Genomic DNA, 18357 nt, shown 5'->3' with positions numbered 1-18357 from the left:
ACCAGGTGGCGGGGGCAAGATGGGGAGGCTGGACCCTCGGGCCCACCTGGAGGTGGTCAGTCCTGCCAGGTGACGGTGAGCGGAGCTGTGGTATGGCCCACCCGATACAAGGAGCACGGCCCTTCCTCACACCAGGGGGCTCCAGGCTGCCTCCGTCCAGCCAGCGGCACATGGCGACCGCAGGGTGGCTCAGGTAGAACCTCCACAGACTTTATTCTTTCACATTTAAACAAAGAAAAAGCAGAAGACAGGTTTTCTCTTTTCCTTTTCTTCTTCCTTTTGGTCGTTACAGTGACGGGGAGGGAATGCTCTTACACAGCACTGCGGAGGCGCCTCGCAACGTCAGCGCCCCTCTCTGAGGCCTGCCCTTCACCTCCTCCTCACTGTGCTGTGAGCTGGTAGCAACATCTCCAGGACAAGGTGGCCTTGCAGGTGGGCTGGGCACAGGGGAGACCTGCGCTCTGGGAGGAACGTGGGGGAGATGTGGGCGGGTCCCCGGCTCTCAGCTGCGCTACGACCCTGCACCCAAGGGCTGGGGAAAGACACGCATACGTGCAACTTGGTTTTCCTCAAGCTTGCAGGGCAGCCGGAGCTGAGCAGCCAGGGCAGCCATGCCAGGAGAATGCTCCATGGCTGGACATGGCCACCCACACCAGTGGCTAGACTGGCCAGGGAGGAAGGCCCTGCTCCTGCACAGGGATGCCTGAGCCGGGCAGCTATCTGGGCCTGACACAGGAAGCAGCAAGCTTGTCACTGAGTTCCTGGGTACTTCCAGCCAGGAATATTGTAGCCTGAGCCACAGGCACATTCAGCTGAGAGGAGCCGCCGCGCCCTGGGCTTGTCCCCTCCCTGGACACACCTGCTGCTCTGGGGGCTTTGTACCAGGCTGACCACTGTGCCCAGAGTGTTTCCACACATAGCCGGCCAGAAGGCACGAGGGGTCCCTCGGATGGAAGTCAGAAGCTCCAGGATGACAGCCGTGCCCTCACCATCAGTGACCTTGGGGAAGCAGAAAGGGGCACAGGTTACCGTGGACCCAAGGGCTGGGAGGCAGGCCCCTCGGGGCCAGAGCACCAGCCCAGAGACTCTGCCACAGTCTCTGAGCCAGCCCTCCTGGGCTCTGTCACTCTCCAGGGACCCCTGGAGGTCCCCAGCTCCCACTAGCCTTTCCATGTCCATGAGTCCCACCTGCCCTTGACCTCGGGTGCCCAGGATCCGGCTATGCCTCAGGAAAGGGGAGGGTCTTCAATGGCTGGACACCCTGGACCACAGGGCTAGCCCAAGTCCAGCACAGAGAAAGTCACATGGGTGTGAGGAGCAGCCCACTCTTCTGGCTTCTTCCAGCCACAGGCTTACTGTGCAGGGGAACCCAGTGAGTCTCTTTGGGACCCTCCTGTGCACTGATGACCCCTGAAGGGACATGCCCCTCAGCACCTGAGCCTGGGGAGGGGTCCCAGGGTCCCCCTCTACCAGGACACAACCCTCTGGCACTGGGGGACACAGGTGGGAGAGGGCAGACCTGTCGTGGCCCACTCAACATGGTAGGCCAGCGAGTGCCTAGAACTGAGAAATAACCACCCAGAGCTGTGTGGAGCAGTTGAGGGGAAGCCTTCAACACTACAGCATCAAATGGAAACAAGTCCCCAACGGGCGAGGAGGGCACCGAGGCTGGGGACCAGGGAGGGGCAGGACCACAGTGCCCACCAGAAGGAGGCGAGGCCAGGATCAGCCCAGAGAGCAGAGAGCCCCGAGTCAAGTTCATCCGCTGCCTGGGCAGGGGCGAGCTGCAGGCATCCCTGTTCAGCACAGGTGCATGTGTGGCTGGGAGCAGGGGACATAAGAATGCAAACTCCTCCTCTGCTACAGAGTCACCAACATCATCGAAGCTGAAAAGTCAAGAATCAGGAGCCGTCATTCAGAAACCTGAGGACGTCCTCAGCACTGGGCACGCTACCTGAGAACTGCACTGAGTGTGTCCAGGGGCTGTCTGCACGTGAGGCCAGGCCCACGCTTTTCCACCCAGGTATGGAGAGGTGCTGCAGGCCCACGAGTCTTCCACAGAGTCCAACATGCATCTCCCAGGATCCCCATACTGGCCCCTTGCTCAGCTGCCCAGGACCCCTATTCCCCTCTCCAGGCAGACAGGCCATAGGTGGGGGACTTACCACCCACAAGAACCCTCTGCTGAAGACAGGCCTGGCCCCAGTGGGGCACCTGGCCTCCCCAGACCTTCCCACACAAGGCTGCACTGGCCACCAGACAGCCAGGCAGGAGTGGACGGTGCCTGCCTGGGTTCTACGGGCTCAGGTCAGGCCCTGGGCAGAGGAGTGAGGAAGACCATGGGAACACTCAAGGCTGCACAGCAATCTCCATGTCCAAGAGCTCTAGGAGGCTAAACCTGTGCCCACCAGGTCTACACAAGTCCAGACTCCAGTCCCGAAGAGGTCCACCAGGCAGGGTCACAGCAGAACGGATGGCAAGGTCGGGTTAGACCCCTGCTTGGTGACATTCCTCAGTGTCCTGGGATAGGAGGTGCCCTGGCCACACTGGGCAGTCTTTGAGGCGTGCAGGACAGACCCCATTTCCTGCCTGCGGCCTCCTGCTGCTGGGAGCTGTGGTGACCACCCTTATCCAGAACAACTCCATTCCAGGCCCCTGTCCAAGGAGGCACCCAGCCTTGGTGAAGAGGGCCAGGCGCTCTGGAAAGTGACACACGCTGACCTCACACACCCCAGGCCCCAGGCGTGGTGATGCAGGGGCTGGACCCTCACCAAACACAGCCCTGCCAAGGGACTCAGCAACCTGAGAGTGGGCTGCCTCGACGGCAGAGCTACCAGGGTGAGGCGGGCAAAGCCCCTTGCAGTGACCTCCAGGCAACAGTGGGCCACCTCTGTACTGGGGGCTTGGCGGGTGGGTAGGGCACACTGCAGGAGCTCCGGCTGGGCATGGGTCAGCAGCATGGTTTCTAGGTCACCCTGCACTGTTTGCCAAGAGTGGAACCACAGGGGCCTCGGCCTGTGTGGAGACCCACTGCTGCCAGGCTAGGCCAACCAACCCCCACCCAGTGCCAGCACCCACCTTCTGCAGGGCCCAGCACAGGGGTGGATGCCTGGCCCAGCTGTGCTGCTTGTGATGACTGCAGGCCTCCCCCATCCCAGTGCTGAGCAGGGTGGGGCACAGGCTTCGACTGTACGCTCCCAGGAAGTGAGGATGGCAATGGCCCGAGGACAGTGGTGGGGGACAGGATGCCTCTAGGAAAGCTGGGCAGGCCAGGATAGGTCCCTGGGTCTGGGACACTGCTATAGGAAGTCCCTTCTTCTGAAGCCTGACCCGGCTTGAGATTGGACCCCTCTAGACCTGGGCCTGGCTTGTGCAGGCCTGAGTCACAGCACCTACTGGACAGACTGAGCATCTGGGAGAGGTGCCCGAAGAGGCCAGGCCTCCACTGCTGGGTCAGATGGTTACATGGCCCATTCCCCTCGGTCCAGGCCTGACCACCCCCATCCCTGATCTCTACAGGGAGGGCGGGCTGTGTCCAAACCAGAGCACAGACCCTGTGGGAGGGCCCAGGCCTGAGCAAGGCCCCATACCCACCCCAAGGCCACCTTGGGCAGCAGCCCTGCCCTAGCCAGCTAAGGCCCTGACTTGGGGCCTGAGAAATCATCCCTTGCAAAATAGTCCCGCACTGCTGAGCCCTGGAGAGGTCAAGGTCACAGCACCCCACAATAGGTCTGTTCTCTCAGGGTGATGGTCACACACTGGACTGAGCTGCTGCCCACGACACAGACCAGCAGGGCCTAGCACAGCCAGCACTCCGGGCCATGGCACCTGTGCCCTGCTTGCCTGCTCTGTGGTGCTGCGGGGGCTGATGGGCACATGCCCCACTGCTTCTGGGTTAGTCTCGGCCACCAGTCCACCCCATGGCCTGCAGCCAGGGTCCGGGGTCTGCAGTGAGTCCCAGCATGCCTCCCTGCAGTCACGCCACCTCCTCACTATTCCCTCCTTGGTCACCAACCAGCACTGTCCCCTGGGCATAGACACATCCCTCACGGGCAAGGGTGAGCCCCAGGAATCTGCAGACTCCTCCCAAATCCGTGACTGGTCATGAGGCGGGTACAGTGGCCCCAGATCTGTGGACACCATTCCTGGCCTACCCTGCCCCACCCAGGCTGCAGCACATCTGAGGACAGTCACCCACCCTGGGCCAGGTGTCCAGCTTAGAGAGTGTCTCTTCCAAACCCCTGTGAAGGCCAGGGCTGCTGGCAAGGTCTGACCGCTGTAGGCTCTCTGTGGGCTCTGGGTGGGGACAGTCATACCTGGAAACCGCTCCGCCCACCCCTTCTTACTGGGGACTCTAGGATTTACAAGGGGCCAAATCAGGGCAGCTATGCTTCACTGCAAAGAGACTGCACCGCATGTCCCCCCGACAGCCACACTACCTCTGAAAACGCCAGGTGTCTTCAGCAGCAGTCCTCCTTAGGAAAACGCAGGCCTTGAGAGGATGGCCCGGGCTCTCCCCAAACAGTGGCCTTCAGAAGGACCTTCCCGCTCCTGGCAAAAGGAGCAGAGTCCCTGCCCACAGGCTGGACCCCAGCTGGGGCTGCAAAGCTGAGCTCAGCTGCCCAGGAGGCCTCTAGGCCTCCAGGACTTCACAGAACTGCTCTGGGGTAGATCCTCAGACCCACCCCATCCCTCCACACCAGTGCCTGGAAATCAGAGGCCAGCAGCTCCCCACCCAGGGAGCAGCTGTGGGCTACTGCCCAGGCCCCCAGGCCAGTGCCCCTCTGAACCTGCTCTGCTGAAAGGTGAGGGACAAACCAGGATGCAGAGCCACGGGAGGGGACCTATTGGCCCAGGGCCACAGGACTGCCCACAGAAGCACAGAACACACTACATCTCCAGAACCCAGGAATCTTAGAGATGAAAACAGAATTCAACCAACAAGTATAGCTGTGAGATGGTGGGATGTCGTCACTTGGGAAACAGGAAGGCCAGGCCCCAGCACGAAGGGCCTGCTGGAACCGCTAGGCTGCTCTCACAACCTCTGGCTGGCTTTGGAGGGGTCCTCCCCGGGTGTAGTATAACAGTATAATGCCACCCTGATAGACATTACTTAAAATACTTTACGGTGTGCACATACGGACTTTTACAGGTGTAAAATCACTAATTGTGGGGAGGACCCAAGAAGCAACCAAGACACTTGGCATTAGGGCATCTCACTGGAGAGAGGGGAGGGGACAGGCAGGGGACACACCAAGACAACTGGGCCCCAGAAACCCAGCTCCTAGAGGAGCACCCCAGAACTGCCTGCCCCACCTGCCCACAGGAGCCCACCCGATGCCCAGAGGCGGCAGCAGGCACAGGCTGCTAAATGCTGGAGTGGGACACATGGAGCCCCAACAGCAGGCTCAGAATCACAGGCCTTAGCTTCCTTCTGGAACAAAATAATTACAACCTTCGTGGAGGACCTGAATTCCCTGGAAGCAACGTGGAAGGCGGCTGACAGCCGTCCTCAGGAGAAGGAGGACATTTTATTTAGAGCTGGAAGAAAGAGGAGCTGGCTTGCAGCACTCAGCTCGAGGTGCTGTTCTCAGGACTCGCCGCAAGGGCACCCAGGAGAACCGGCTCCCAGCGCATGTTGGTCTAGGGTCACACTCTGCCCCCACCTAGCAGGTGCACCACCAGCACCTGCCGTCCTCAGCCAGTGGCTCCTGATCTATAGCCTCATTTCCCTGGGGGAACCGACCTTGTGGAGGGGGAGGCGGGAGTGGGGGTGCTCCCAGGACTGGTTGCCAGCAGATTTTCCCAGCCCCCGCATATCCTTCTGGAACCATGGTTTTCTGCATCCTGCACAAACCCCTGCAGAACCTCCAGCGCAGGAGCTCCACCACAGCCCAAGGCAGGTGCGGCACCTGACCTGAGGCTGACGTGGACCTCCAGCACCCCCAGATATTCACGCAGCACATGGGGAATTTAACTTGGAGAGGAGGAGTGAGGGGAGGGAGCCCTGTGTCAGTCCCCCCTCCTTGCAGGGGTGCTACCTACAGTGGTGCATCTTTGCAGGGGTCCTGAGGGTCTTGAGATGGCTAGAGCATCCTAATTCTGCAAGGGAGCCCTAAATGCCACTGGGGGGCCTTCACAAAAGAGAGGAGGGAGATTCAGTGCTGAGGAGGAGGAAGAGACAGCAAAGACACTGGGGGTCAGTGGCCACAGGTGGGGGAGGGCTGGAGCCCCCAGGTGCTGGGAGGCAGGAAGGACCCTCCTCAGAGTCTCCGAGGCTGGGCAGCCCTGACCACACCTTGGTGTCAGACTTGGTTTCCAGGAATGTGAGAATGAGTGTTCCCCCTGTGTGGCAGTTTGTTACCGTGGCCACAGGAAGCTCATGCAAAGGAGCCGGCTGATGGAAGCCCGCAGCCTGATGGACCCCAGTGCAAGAGCACCTGCCCGAGGGAGAGGGAGGCGTCCTGCCAGCCAGCCAGGGAGCTCCCACCACCAGCCAGGGAGGGAGCTGGGGCCTCTGAGAGGCTGGGCCTGGGACGGTCCTCCACCCCCTCAGGGTGGAGCTGTGGCTTCCAGCCCTAGCCACAGCCCAGCGCAGGGCCCTGGCCAGCAGCCCGCTCTGCAGCTCTGCCCCAGGAAGGGTCTGGCCTGGGCTCCCAGAACACATGGGCAGGTGTGCTGTCTCCGGCCAATCCTTGGGAAGACCTTGGCCTCTCTGGGCTTGCCCTGGGTGACTGCCCACCCAGCACCCCAGCCCTCTGTGGTGCTGAGTGTGCGATGAGCAAGGTTCCCGTCCAATCAAGATCAGCCCCAAGGCTGTCCCTCCAGTCCTTAGCTGGCCACCTCTCCCCAGCTGGCCAGCACTGCCTGCTCTCTGCCAGACCCTCTTCCTGCCCCCAAACTGCCACTTACCCTCCTGTGACCTCCCCACTTCTCTTGCTTCAAAGGCCCTCCCCTCAAGCAGCCCTGGGTGGCGCTCCCCCTGCCCCTTTTCAGGTCTGTCCTTGTCCAGTTACCCCGAATGTGGGCCCACACCTTGCCCCAGCCCCAAGCACCGAGCTCTGAGCTCTCGGCTCTGAGATGCCTCAGCCAGAAGACCCTGGAAACATCCCTCGCCAGCCAACTGCACCCACTCCAGTCTAGGTTGTCCTCATGGGCAAGGGGCTGGCACCCCCAGTTCCAGCAGCAAACACGGCACATCCGCTGCTCCTCTCCAGGCCCAGCACTGGCCTGTCACACCCTGTGCTCAAAGCAGGGTGTCAGCACAAATAGGAGCTGCTCACTGGCCGTGTGCATTTCTCCAGGCAGAGCCTAAGACTGGGCCCAGCAGGCCCAAGGGCCCCTGGAGTGGGGCCAACCCTCAGAATGTGCCCTGGTGTTCCTCTGCCTTGCGCACCACCCACACCCTCTAAGCTCCCAACTGGCCCTCAATTTAGGGTCTCAGCTCCTGTTGCCCCCTCCAGGAAGCCTTCTTGATCCCAGTCCAGGCTAAGGCTCCTGCTGCTGCTCTGCCTCAAGGGCCTCCTGCCTCCTCCTCTGCAGGTCTGTGTGTGATTGTGACCCCAGACTTCCCCTCAGGGTGAAGACCTCCATGACTCTGCCCACTCTCTAGCCCACTTCTGGCCTTGTTTGCCCTCAGGGGTGCGGACGGACTGGGCGGAGCAGGCAGACAGGAGTGAGGCTAGTGAGGACCAGTGCCAGGGCCTTGAGCACCCAGACCAATCCCTCCAGGCACAGCGGGTCCGGGAGGTGGGGTGTAGGCAGGCTTGCACAAGGTCTCTGGGAGTCCCCGTTCCTGTCTTGAGGCAAAGCCAGCTGGCCAGCTCCTGCAGGACCCCAAGTAGCACCAAGGGCAGGGGCATAGTGCCTGCCCATCCACAGGGGTGTGCGCCCTGCCCCCAGGCACAGGGACCCCCTGAGAGCTGGTTTCCAGACTCCCATCCCCAGCACAGCCTCTGACCTCACTCCCTTGTGCCAAGCCAGATAGGGTGCAGTGGTCACCTCAAGGGAGGTTGCCAGTGGGTCACTCACAGCCCCTGGCCTGGCCATGACTGTCCATGGAGCATTGCACATGGGCACTGCTCCTTCAGGCATGAGGCAGGAGCTGTTGTCACCCCCACGACACAGGGGGCTGCAGCCTCTGTGCCTCCACCCCGAGGTTGTGGCCTCACTGTCCTGGGCCAGGGCTCACCAGGAGCGGCACCAGTCAACCACAGCAAGGACACTGCCTTCTGGTGGTGGTCCCCACTGAGGGCCCAGGAGCTTGCCCCCGTGCCCAGCCTGGCAAGGGTCTCTCAGGGATGGGTGTTGTGCTCTGTGCCCTGGGAGGGTGGAGATCTTGTTCATCTGCTATCACTCTCCTGACATGCCTGTGCCACCCCCGAACCTCTGGGAGCTTGTGCCCCAGCCACCACCATCTTCAGGGAGCTGCAGTGGACCTTCCCAGCAGGTCTCCCTGCCCTCCCTCCTCTACCCAAGAGGTGCCAAGGTGCCCAGACGCCAGCAACCATGCCCCTCCCCGGGGTCCCCATCAATCTCTGCTCAGGGAAGGGGTCCCTAGGTTCCCTTCCAAAGAGCAGGATGAGGGTTGCCCCCAGCAGTACTGCTGACACTTCAAAGCAAACGTCTGCCAGGGGAGCACCAACCCACACCAAGCAGGAGGCCCAGGGCTGTGGGCACCAGCTCTGGTCAGGGCTGAGCATGTGAATGGCCTGGGCGATGGGGACCTTGCTCCCAGCCTGATCCCTAGGGAACAACAGCAAAACACAGATCAGGCAACCAGGCTGAGCACCTCCACACTGAAGGGACCAAGCACCCCACAGGTCCCAGAGCAGTTGGGCTGCTGGGCAGCACGTCTGGCCCAGGCACGGCCCCAGGAGAAGCAGCCTGTGTGGCAGGCAAACCAGTCGGGTGAGATTTTTCCTTTGCTTCCGGATAAACCTAGGCAGCCCTGAACCTACAGGGCTGGATTCTCTGGCCCAGAGCCTCCCCTTGCTGGGCTTCCCAGAACCCACCAGTCCATTGGACGAGCCTGCAGGTGGCTGAGTCCCCTGTAACTGAGTCCCCTCAGCCAGTGTGACTGGGAGCTGGCGGGCGTGTTGTGAGGGCTGAGCTGGGCTGATGGCACCCAGAAGGGGCATGTTTGAGAGGAGCCGCAGCTCCATGCTGACTCCAGACTAGGTCAGAGCAAGGACCAGCGTGGAGTTAGGGGCTAGGACTGGGCAGAGGGCGAGGCAAGAACAGGTGCTGCGGGTCAGCCACCAGGCCAGGCCTCGGCAGGGACACCTCAGGGAAGTGTCACCTGGCCTTCCTCTTTCCCCTCTCCCTGGGGGCTCATGGCTCAGGACAAGTGCCCTAGACATGTGCAGGCGTGCAGAGGCTACCGCCCACACCTACACGCCTGTGCACCCGCCAGGCTCCCACAGAGTGCCCAGAACTGACGGGAGATGGGCCTGATTTGTGTCTGGACTCCTGGGAAGGAGGCAGAGGCACCCCACTGTCCAGGCGGGGAGGACAAGGCCAGGGCAGAGCCTGGACAGCCAGGCAGCCTTAGAACCAGCCCCTATGACAGGCCCTCATCTCCATCTCCTGTCCTAGGACCCCAATGCATAAGGCAGACCAGTGACAGGGCTTGAAGCCGACCGGACCCCTTCTCTAGCCAATCATCAGTCAGTCCTGCTATGACCTGAAGGATGGCCACCCAGGAGGCCAGAACTCCAGGCGGGTGGCAGAGGCAGATGTGGTCACTGAAGGTCACCAAGACAGGGCAGAGGCGCAGCGGGGACAGTAGATGGACAGCTCCTGTCCGGTGTTTATCTGGAAGCTCCTGTCCTGGCTGAGTCTCTGTGCCCATGGGGATGAGCATTAGTTGATCCTCAGTCATGAAGACAAGCATAGAGGGTGCCAGCCAGGAGTGGGGGCAGTCTGGTACTAGCCACTAGCCAGGCAGGAACATGCCCAGAAGCAAGTGCAGGGTAGGCTGCAGCCCTCCGTGCCTTCCAGATGCCTTATTTGGGGGCACAGACTTGCCACCCTGACTCCCCAACTCCATGGGGGTGATGTCCCTCCCGTGTGGTGAGGTCCCGAGTGGCACAGGCTCCCTTTAGGAACCGCTGTTGACTCTGACATGGTCCTCCCGGGGGTGGGCAGGGAGGATAAGACCCTGACTCCAGGAACAGGCAGAGCACCTCCTAGGACCCAGAGCACCTGGCCACCACAGGTCCCCAACCAAGAGCCACTACACCCAGCTGTCACGGGGAGGAAGACCAGGCAGGAAGTGCACCTCGCCTCCTTCCTCTGTCAAGCCAGGGCAGCACAGTGTGGGGCAGCAGGAGCGCCAGGCCCTGCTCCAGATTTTGGGAAGGGGTGCAGGCGATTCCCCAGAGTATTTCCCGCTCAGTCCAGCAGCACCCCTGCCTCCAGTCCCTCAGAAGCATACAGAAACCCTTCAAGGGGCTTCTTTTGGAAAATGGCTGCAAGACTCAACCTCGCTCTGAAGTAGAAGCTACGAAACTGGCCTACTCCAAAGCACCTCTCCAGTGAAGCTTGGCCCTCAGGTGACAGAGCCAGGGTGGCTCCCCTCAGAGCAGCAAGCCATGGGCTGGGGCGCACCTCGATGCAGATGAACACGAGCTCGGGACAGCGCCCGCAGACACACTCACCTGGTCAGGGAGCCAAAGTTATGTTTCAAACTGGGTCAAGAGCTCCCTGATTTCTGGGGCCACGTGTCGCGCGGCATTCGCAGCCTCGGTTATAGCTTTCCGATACATCCCCTTCTTCTTACGGTTAAATCTCAGTTTGAAAAATTCAGAGAAAGGGGAGAGTTTTGAAATAGATAAGAATGATGTAGTTGGAGACCCAAACCATGAGACTTTTGCTTCTTGCCAAGAGGGCTCTCCATCCTCCTTCTGGCCAAGGCTGATGTCAAGGACACGTGCTGGCCACCAAGGAAAACCATGAATCTTACCCCACACGACGTCCCCTACGGCCACCGTCCTTCCGTCTTCGGTAACGCACTTGGAGACGCTCTGAGTGTGCAGCCTGACTGTGAGGGGTGGGACTGTCTGGTTAGCGTCCCTGGAGGAGGAAGGCACGGATGCACCGTCGCCGGATGAGAGGTCCCCTGTGTCTGCAGATGTGACTTCAGAGCTGGAGGACTTGGACTCGTCCAGGCTGTCGCTGCTACACACAGACTCGGTGGTGCAGTCTGCCCTTCCTTCAGGGCAGTTGACAAGAAAAGCCAACCCCTCACGTCCCTGTTTACCTTGGGGACACCTCTTGAAGTCATCGTCCTCGCCAGAACTTCCAGAAGACAAGTCCTCCAGCCCATGGGCCGAGCCGTCCGCCAGGAGGGCCGGGGGGCTGGCCCGGGGACCTCGCAGGCAGCCGCTCAGCTCCTCCACCAGCTCAGCCCTGTACAGCGGCTCCTGCTCGCCATCCCCCACGCGGTGGGGCTTCAGGCGGATCTTGGGGGGCGGCAGGTCCAAGCCAGCAGGCACAGGACGGGTCAGCTTTAGCTTGGGGATGGAGGCCAAGGGCCCACTGGGCAGGCGGTCCCCAGCGTCCCTGGGTTCCATGTCCCGCGGTGCCTCGGGGTCCAGGCTGCCATTGTACAGGGCCTGCTGGGGGCAGAAGGGCTCCAGGGAGCCGTGCACACGGGAGGGGATCTTGACCACCTCGCCCTTGCCCTGGGGGGTGCTGTAGGAGATCTTGATGACGGGGCTCCGAGGGACCTGCTCCCCGGGAGCCCGCTCCTCCTCCCGCTTCTCCCTCTTGCTCCTCCTCGCAGTGGCCGCAGCCACCGGGTCACCATCCTCGGGCTCCTCGGGCTTGCGATGCTCCCTGTCTGGGCCGCTGCCCAGCCTCCGGCGGGCCCTGGGACCCCTGGCTGCCCCCAGGGCTGGCCTCTTGGGGACTCACGGTGCTCTTGCACTTCTCACAGAGCACCTGGCGAGGCCGCAGGCGGATGGTGCTCAGGATGAGCCGGCCCGGGTCACGGTTGCGGGATAGACGCCGCCGGGTCCGCTTGATGGTCCTGGGCGGAGGCTGTGGCACCCATTGCTGGTAGGTGTTCCTGAGCCACAGTGGGTGAGGGAAGGGGGCGCCTTCAAAGTAGGGCGGGTAGGGGGGCAGGCTCCCAGCAGGCAGCGGAGGCACCAGGGGTGGGGGCGGCTCGGGGCCGGACGTCCTGGGGAGCTGGTCCTCTGAGGGCTGGTCCCTGCCGGGAGGAGTTGGGGAGCCTGTGCCCAGCTGCATCATCTCTCCATCCCTCTCCTCAGGGGCCTGGCCATGGCCGCTGAGGGCAGGGGCATTGTCAGCCAGGGACAGTGGAGCCAGCGGAGGCAGCCCAAAGAGACCGGACCTGGCAGGGGAGACAGAAAGAGAGAGAGAGTGAGCAGGGAAGGACTCCAGCTGCCCCCTGCCCTGCTGCCTGGACCCACTCTCAGCAGGCTGGGTGGCGGTGTGTGCCAAGTGCTGGGTGGCATCCCTGGGCTGAGACTGAGAAGCAGGCCCCTGTGAACTATCTGTCCTAGTGTGCAAGTGGACGCAGGCCCATCAGGCCCATGACGTGTGGCCTGGAGGCTGCTTCTCTGATCAGAGCGTCTGAATCTTGGGCTGTGGCCACCAGGGGAGGAGCGCTCACAGCTGAGCACTGTCAGGAAGCCTCAGAGCAGGGTCTGTGTTCAGAGATGTGGACGCCCTGACCTGACCTTGCTCACTGGCTCCCCTCCGTCCTCTCCAGAGGGGCTGGGGATTCCCAGGTCAGCCTCGAAGGCCCTAGGCCTGTCCCCTGGAGCAAACAAGCCCTGGGCATCCGATGTGCATGCAGTGGGGCGGGAGCTGCATGTGGCCAGATGCAGAGCTGCAGCCCCAGCCTCTGCAGCCCAGAGAGGACAGCGGCAGCCACCAGACCAGAGCCCTCTCAGGCTCTGTGACCTCTCAAAGCCCAGAGTCCCACGGTTGGCCCCAGCTGCTTTAGTGGTCCTCAGGGCTGTGTCACCCAGCCTCCCTGGCCATCATGACCTAGAAGGACCTTGCTGCCCAACTGCTGCCCCCAGCCCTCACCCTAGAACTCATCACAGGGCTGCAAATGTGGGGGTGTTAGAGAAAGACGAAGTGAGAGTCCCTAGTCCCATGGAGCAGAGCTCTGAACAGGAGCCTAGTGGGGAGGCTCAGCTGCTTTGCTCCAGGGGACAGGCCGAGTGAGCCCCCAGGAGCCTGGGCAGACCCCTCCCTGGGATGGGGAGCGTGGCACCCCAAACACACAGGGTTGAACGTGCCAGGACAACAGGGTTCCTGCAGCTGCTAGGGAGGCAGGCTGCAGGACAAGGACTCAGGGCTGGCAGAGTCCTTCCCAGGGCTCCTGCCAAAGCACAGGTCCTGCCGGCTTTCACAGCCACCCAGGCTGTGAAGTGCAGTTCCTCTGGTATCCTCCTCCCCATCTGTTCCCCCTGTCCATCGTCCACAGCCTCCCCACAGGTCCCCAACACCAGCCTCGGTCCCAGGCCAGCCTTCTGAGGCAGCCTTCCTGCCAGTCATCCATCCAATCCCAGCTCATCTCTCTGCAGTGGCCTCCATCTTCTCTCCCGGAGGATCCCAAACATGTTCTGCAGCCTCCTCACCTGCTATCTGCACAGCAGGCTGGGCAGGGTGGGGTCACCCCCACTGACAGGCCCTGCAGCTCACATGCCCATGCATGGCACAGTCCCCTCAGGTGGCATCTGCAGGTTTAGGATGGACACACAGCTCTTGGCCAGAGACACAGGCCCCAACCCAGGCACAGGCTTGCCTACAAGACATAGGCCAGGGGCTGGTCCCTTCCAGGCAGGTCACCCTGGGACGCCACAGCCAGGCCTCATGCCATCCTCTTGAGGACCCCAAATCACACCACCATCTGACAGCAACAGCCCAGGACAAGAGAAGCTGGCCCTGCAGAGATGGCAGTGACCCTGGCACAGCAGGCAGCCACGCTTCCTTCCTGGAGCTGCTGCCCTGCCAGGGCCACACCCACCCCTGCCTGGCGGATAAACAGTGGGAAGGGCTGCCCCCAGGCTGGAGCAGACTGGGGCCCAGCAGAGCTCACAGCACTGGCCTACAGGGACTTGGGCTCCCTTGGCCCTTCAGAGCCCACAGATTGCCCAGTGCCTCCATTCCCAGTTGATGGATGGGACAGTGAGGTTGACCAGAGAATCTGCCCCAGCCGAGTGGTCCCGTGACTCCGGGCCCACAGCCTCCAAAGCATGGAGACAGCCTTGGCACAAGGTGGTGCCTGGGAAGAACCCCAGCCTTTCCTGGGCCCAGAAGCAAGCACTGCAGCTTTGGCTACCCACAAGGCCCAGCATGGCTGGCACTGTCCCAGTCCCAGGGACAGAGGCTCCCTGGCCTGGCAGTACCCACAATGACACTGCAGGCCTTGGAGGGTGATAGAAGTGGGCCACCTGGGAACCAGATCAAGCCTGCCAGGATCCATCCTGGAGTCACAGGGCCCACCAGGTAGATGCAGCCATGGAGGACCCCAAATCACACCACCATCTAACAGCAACGGCCCTACACTCAGATGGAAAGCAGGCAACGTGGGGAGGGGCCCTAGGGACTATGGTGAGTCACCAGGGTGGGGGCCCACACAAGGCTAGCCAGTGTCTCCATGCAGAAAACTGCAGGGACCCAGAAGCAATCTTTAAGACAGTAAAACTTGGGCAGCTCAGAGTCAGGGAGGGAAAAACATGTTTTGAGGAAGATGGGGAAACTGAGGCAGGAATAAAAAGCTCAGGAGGCTCAAGTTGGGGGAGTGGGGAGAGACCTAAAAGCAAGAAATGGGACAGAAACCCAGAGCTCTCTAGGGTCACCAAGGTTCTCTCCCTCTGCAGGGTGTCCTGCAAGGACGAGGCCAGGGGAATTGTGGCCTGGCCCAAGGTCCTCAGCAGGACTCCAGTGGCCAAGCTGTGTCCCTAGGGACCAACCTGAGGGTCTTGGCACAGCTGTCCACTCACAATAGCCCAGGCCAAGGCCAGCCCATGGGCAGGAGGAGCAGAGCCCTGGCTGCCTGCCTGAACTCCAGACTGCCCCAGCCTGTGGCCGTCTCCATCTGGTTGCCCCCGTCCCGCTGCCTGTCCTCAGACCCAGGACACACAGGCTGCTGCACCTTAGTGGCAGCCGCTGCTGCTCTCCCCATGTCTGCCCTGGAACTTCCTCCCAGCCTCTGTGGGAAGGCCATCCTACTGCTGCCCGCTGCCTGCAGGGGCCGGTAAACATGGGGTGTGCAAAGCCGAGGAGCCCATGGAAACCTTCACAAAGTCGTGGTGCCAGGAGCATGAGCCTCAGGATGGCCTGAATCCAACACCAAGGCCCACCTGGGCATGTCCACTGGGGTTGATTTAGAGAGCACCCACAATCTTTCTGCAGCCCTGCAGACAAAGAACTGCAGGGCCAGGGCACAACAGAGTCCAGGAGCAGAAAGGACCTGCAGGAAGCAGGACAGGCTGCCCAGACCTGCCGGGAGTTCGGAGGCCTCCCAGTCCCCCTCTGCTCTGGGAGTCGGGGCAAGCAGTTTGGCAGGACAAGCCACAACCTGGACACAAGAGCAGCTCCTTCCCTAGGGCACACACTAGGACCTGCCCCACCCTATGAACACGTAAGTCCTGCAGATCCTGGGAAGCAAGTGGAGCCCCCTGCATCCTGGACTCCAAGACCTATCAGCGTCTTTCTCTAGTCTTCTGGGCTCCCCAGCAGCACAAGGGAGGCCCTCCTCCACTCCTCAGTCACCACGTCTCCTCACCTGCTTGCTCAGACAGCACCCCATGGAGAAGCTACCAAGACTAGCATGCCAGCAGGGCCCCTGCACACCAGTCCTGATGCTCGGTCCCTCCGGCTACCTGGGGGTAGGGGGGACATCGCCACACCACTGCATTCCATCCTGGGAGCATCCACTGGCAGCTGAGTCTCTGTCCTGAACAGTGGAGGAGTATGGGCCAGGACTCAATGCCCTTCTGATGGGGGAAGGCAATAGTTGGGGTCCTAGTCACAGGATGGTACCTTGATCTTCCCAGCACACAGGACCACTGTGTGTGACTCACACTAGCTTAGATATCAAGACTGGAGGCACTGGGTCACCAGGCCACGGGTAGGGACCCTTTTATCTTCTGTTCGTAAGACCACACCCTGCACATCTGCTCTCCTCAGGCCACCCCTCAGCTAGGGACTCACCACCTGAGGTTCTCAGCCCACTCCAACCTTCAGACACAACTCAGCCATCAGAGCTGTGGAAGGGATCCTCAGATTTGCCAGGAAGTAGACTGCGGGAGCAGCTTGGGTTCAGTCCCTGAACACAGTTGGTGCTCAGTGAGCACACATGAATGCGTGGACAGACCCAGAGCAGCTGAGAGCTGTTGCAGACCACACTGCAGTCTGACAGCAGATTCAAAATGCAAACGCACACTGTGAAGACCTGAGCCCAAGCCGCTGGGAGCTCCTCTCCTGGCAAACAGGAGATGAGAACCAAACGAGAGAACACCCAAGCTGGCCCTGCTTCAGCCCTCCCACCCAGGAGCCTGTGTAAATGAGGCCTGTCCCACGTGACCATTTAACTCCAGCAAGGGGGACATGCAGCGATCAACCAGGCCACCAGGTAAGCATCTGAGCCTGGGACGCTGCTCTGATAGTTACCAACACCATCAGCACCCAGAAATAGTGATCTGCCCTGAAGACAGCCTGCATGACACCTTGCTGCTCCAGGACCCTCAGGCTCCTCTGAGAAGGGTCAACATGGATCATTGGAGCACCAGCAAGCAGCTCATATCAGGAACCGGGCTTCCATAGCAGAGTGGCCAGGCACTGAGGAGACATCGGAACCCAGGGAGGGCAGGCACCTGGACCCTGTAGCACGAGGACAGCACCCCACTGCCCATAGCATCTGGTTCCTGCTTGACAGGCAGGATGGTAAACATCAGTGTTGCAACTCATAATATTGTGGGTAGAGAACTGGAAACAGAAACAGGGGAGGCCAAGGAAGGCAGAAGCAGGGGCAGTGTTGGGACCAAGCCTTGGAGGGCTAGAGGGGCAAGGAAAGCCAGGTTTATCCTTGGGTTCTCCACAAAGGATGCAGGGGCAGCCAAAATCAGACAGAGCCCAGGCAGAGCAGAGCTGCACCCACCGAGACCCAGCTCCTAGCTCAAGGTGGCTCTGGCTGTGGCCCTGATGCCCCCACATTCTACAGCTGCCAGTTCCCAGGTCCTGGCCTCAGCAGCTCTGCTTCTTCCCATGATGGGGTATGGATTTGTAAAACAGTCAGCTCCAGGTCTCAGGGAGGGGCGCCCACTGCTCTGCAGCCAATAAGACATCTCCACTGTGAGCTGGGGGTGCTTCAGCCTACCTCATTCCTAGTCAGGGAGCCCAGTTCATGGGGCACCTCAGCTGCAAATGCCCCTCTCCAGGTAGGAAAGACCAGTGCAGCAGGCCCCAGAAGGACAAGGAGCCATGGGTGGGGGGATCACAGACACCCCAACCCCTGGCTCACAGCAGCTCTCAGGTGGCTGTTCTGCAGCCCCTGAGTGTCACTCCTTCATCAGGCACTCCCAGTGGTAGCCAACACAGAGCAGGGCAACAGTCACACGGGAGGCCATATGTTAAGTCACATGACTTGTGCATAAATGGCTTCTGGCACATCTGATGAAGAGATAATGTCAGCGAGATCACTGTCAAAGAAGGACCATCTCTGCTCTGTTCACACCACTGGAAAGACCTGGGCTTTGGGGAAGCAAAAAGTTGGCCCTTTCAGATCAGGGGCATCCACTGCTCCTAGTTCCAAAATAAAGCCCAGCAAGAGAAGAGATGATTAATGCCTAATCATTTATCTGGCAATGACAGCGCACCACCACGTGACGGGTATTCAGGAGGCTCATCTGTGCTCAGGAGTCCCTGCAGCCAGTGCACAGGTGCGTGTGCAGTCAGGCCGCCCCTCTGGCAGGGACACTGGCCCCATAACTTATATCTTCTACTCCTCCGCGCGGGCTCCGGGAGCCGCGGCAGTGTTTCACACCCGGCACAGCCACAGCTGCTCCCCACCAGCCGCTCCTACAAGCCTTGGGACCCACGCAAAGACCGGGGCTCCTAAGCGACCGGGCAAGGCCATCACACAACTGATCCCTCTTGAAGGATTACAATTCTGCAAACAGCCAAATTCAACAGTGCGGCTGAACAAAGAAAAGTGTGTTAATTACGCAGACCTGCGGAGTTCGCCCCGCTCCGCGTGCGCCCTCGCGGGCCTGGCCCCGCAGACCCCTCCGCCCGGCCGCGCGTTCTCCAGCCCCGAAAGTCGCGGCGACTTTGGGAGACAGCCACTTTTGCCCCCCGCCCCCCAGC

The 18357-nt window shown here is 61.1% G+C and overlaps 1 protein-coding gene across 1 annotated transcript in view; it reads right to left on the bottom strand.

The window, feature by feature from the left end:
* Positions 1-189: 189 nt before the first annotated feature.
* Positions 190-18357, bottom strand: part of Pwwp2b (PWWP domain containing 2B) — a 22184-nt gene continuing 4016 nt past the window's right edge. Inside the window, 3 exon segments of the mRNA XM_015498457.2 lie at positions 190-999; positions 10967-11894; positions 11896-12361. Of these exon segments, the coding sequence (XP_015353943.2) occupies positions 992-999; positions 10967-11894; positions 11896-12361 (1402 nt within the window). The 3' untranslated portion in view covers positions 190-991.

Source organism: Marmota marmota, unplaced genomic scaffold (genome assembly GCF_001458135.2).
Source record: "Marmota marmota marmota unplaced genomic scaffold, marMar, whole genome shotgun sequence".
NCBI lineage: Eukaryota > Metazoa > Chordata > Mammalia > Rodentia > Sciuridae > Marmota > Marmota marmota.
The sequence above is the reverse complement of the archived record's forward strand: the minus strand, read 5'-3'. Positions and strand labels throughout refer to the sequence as shown.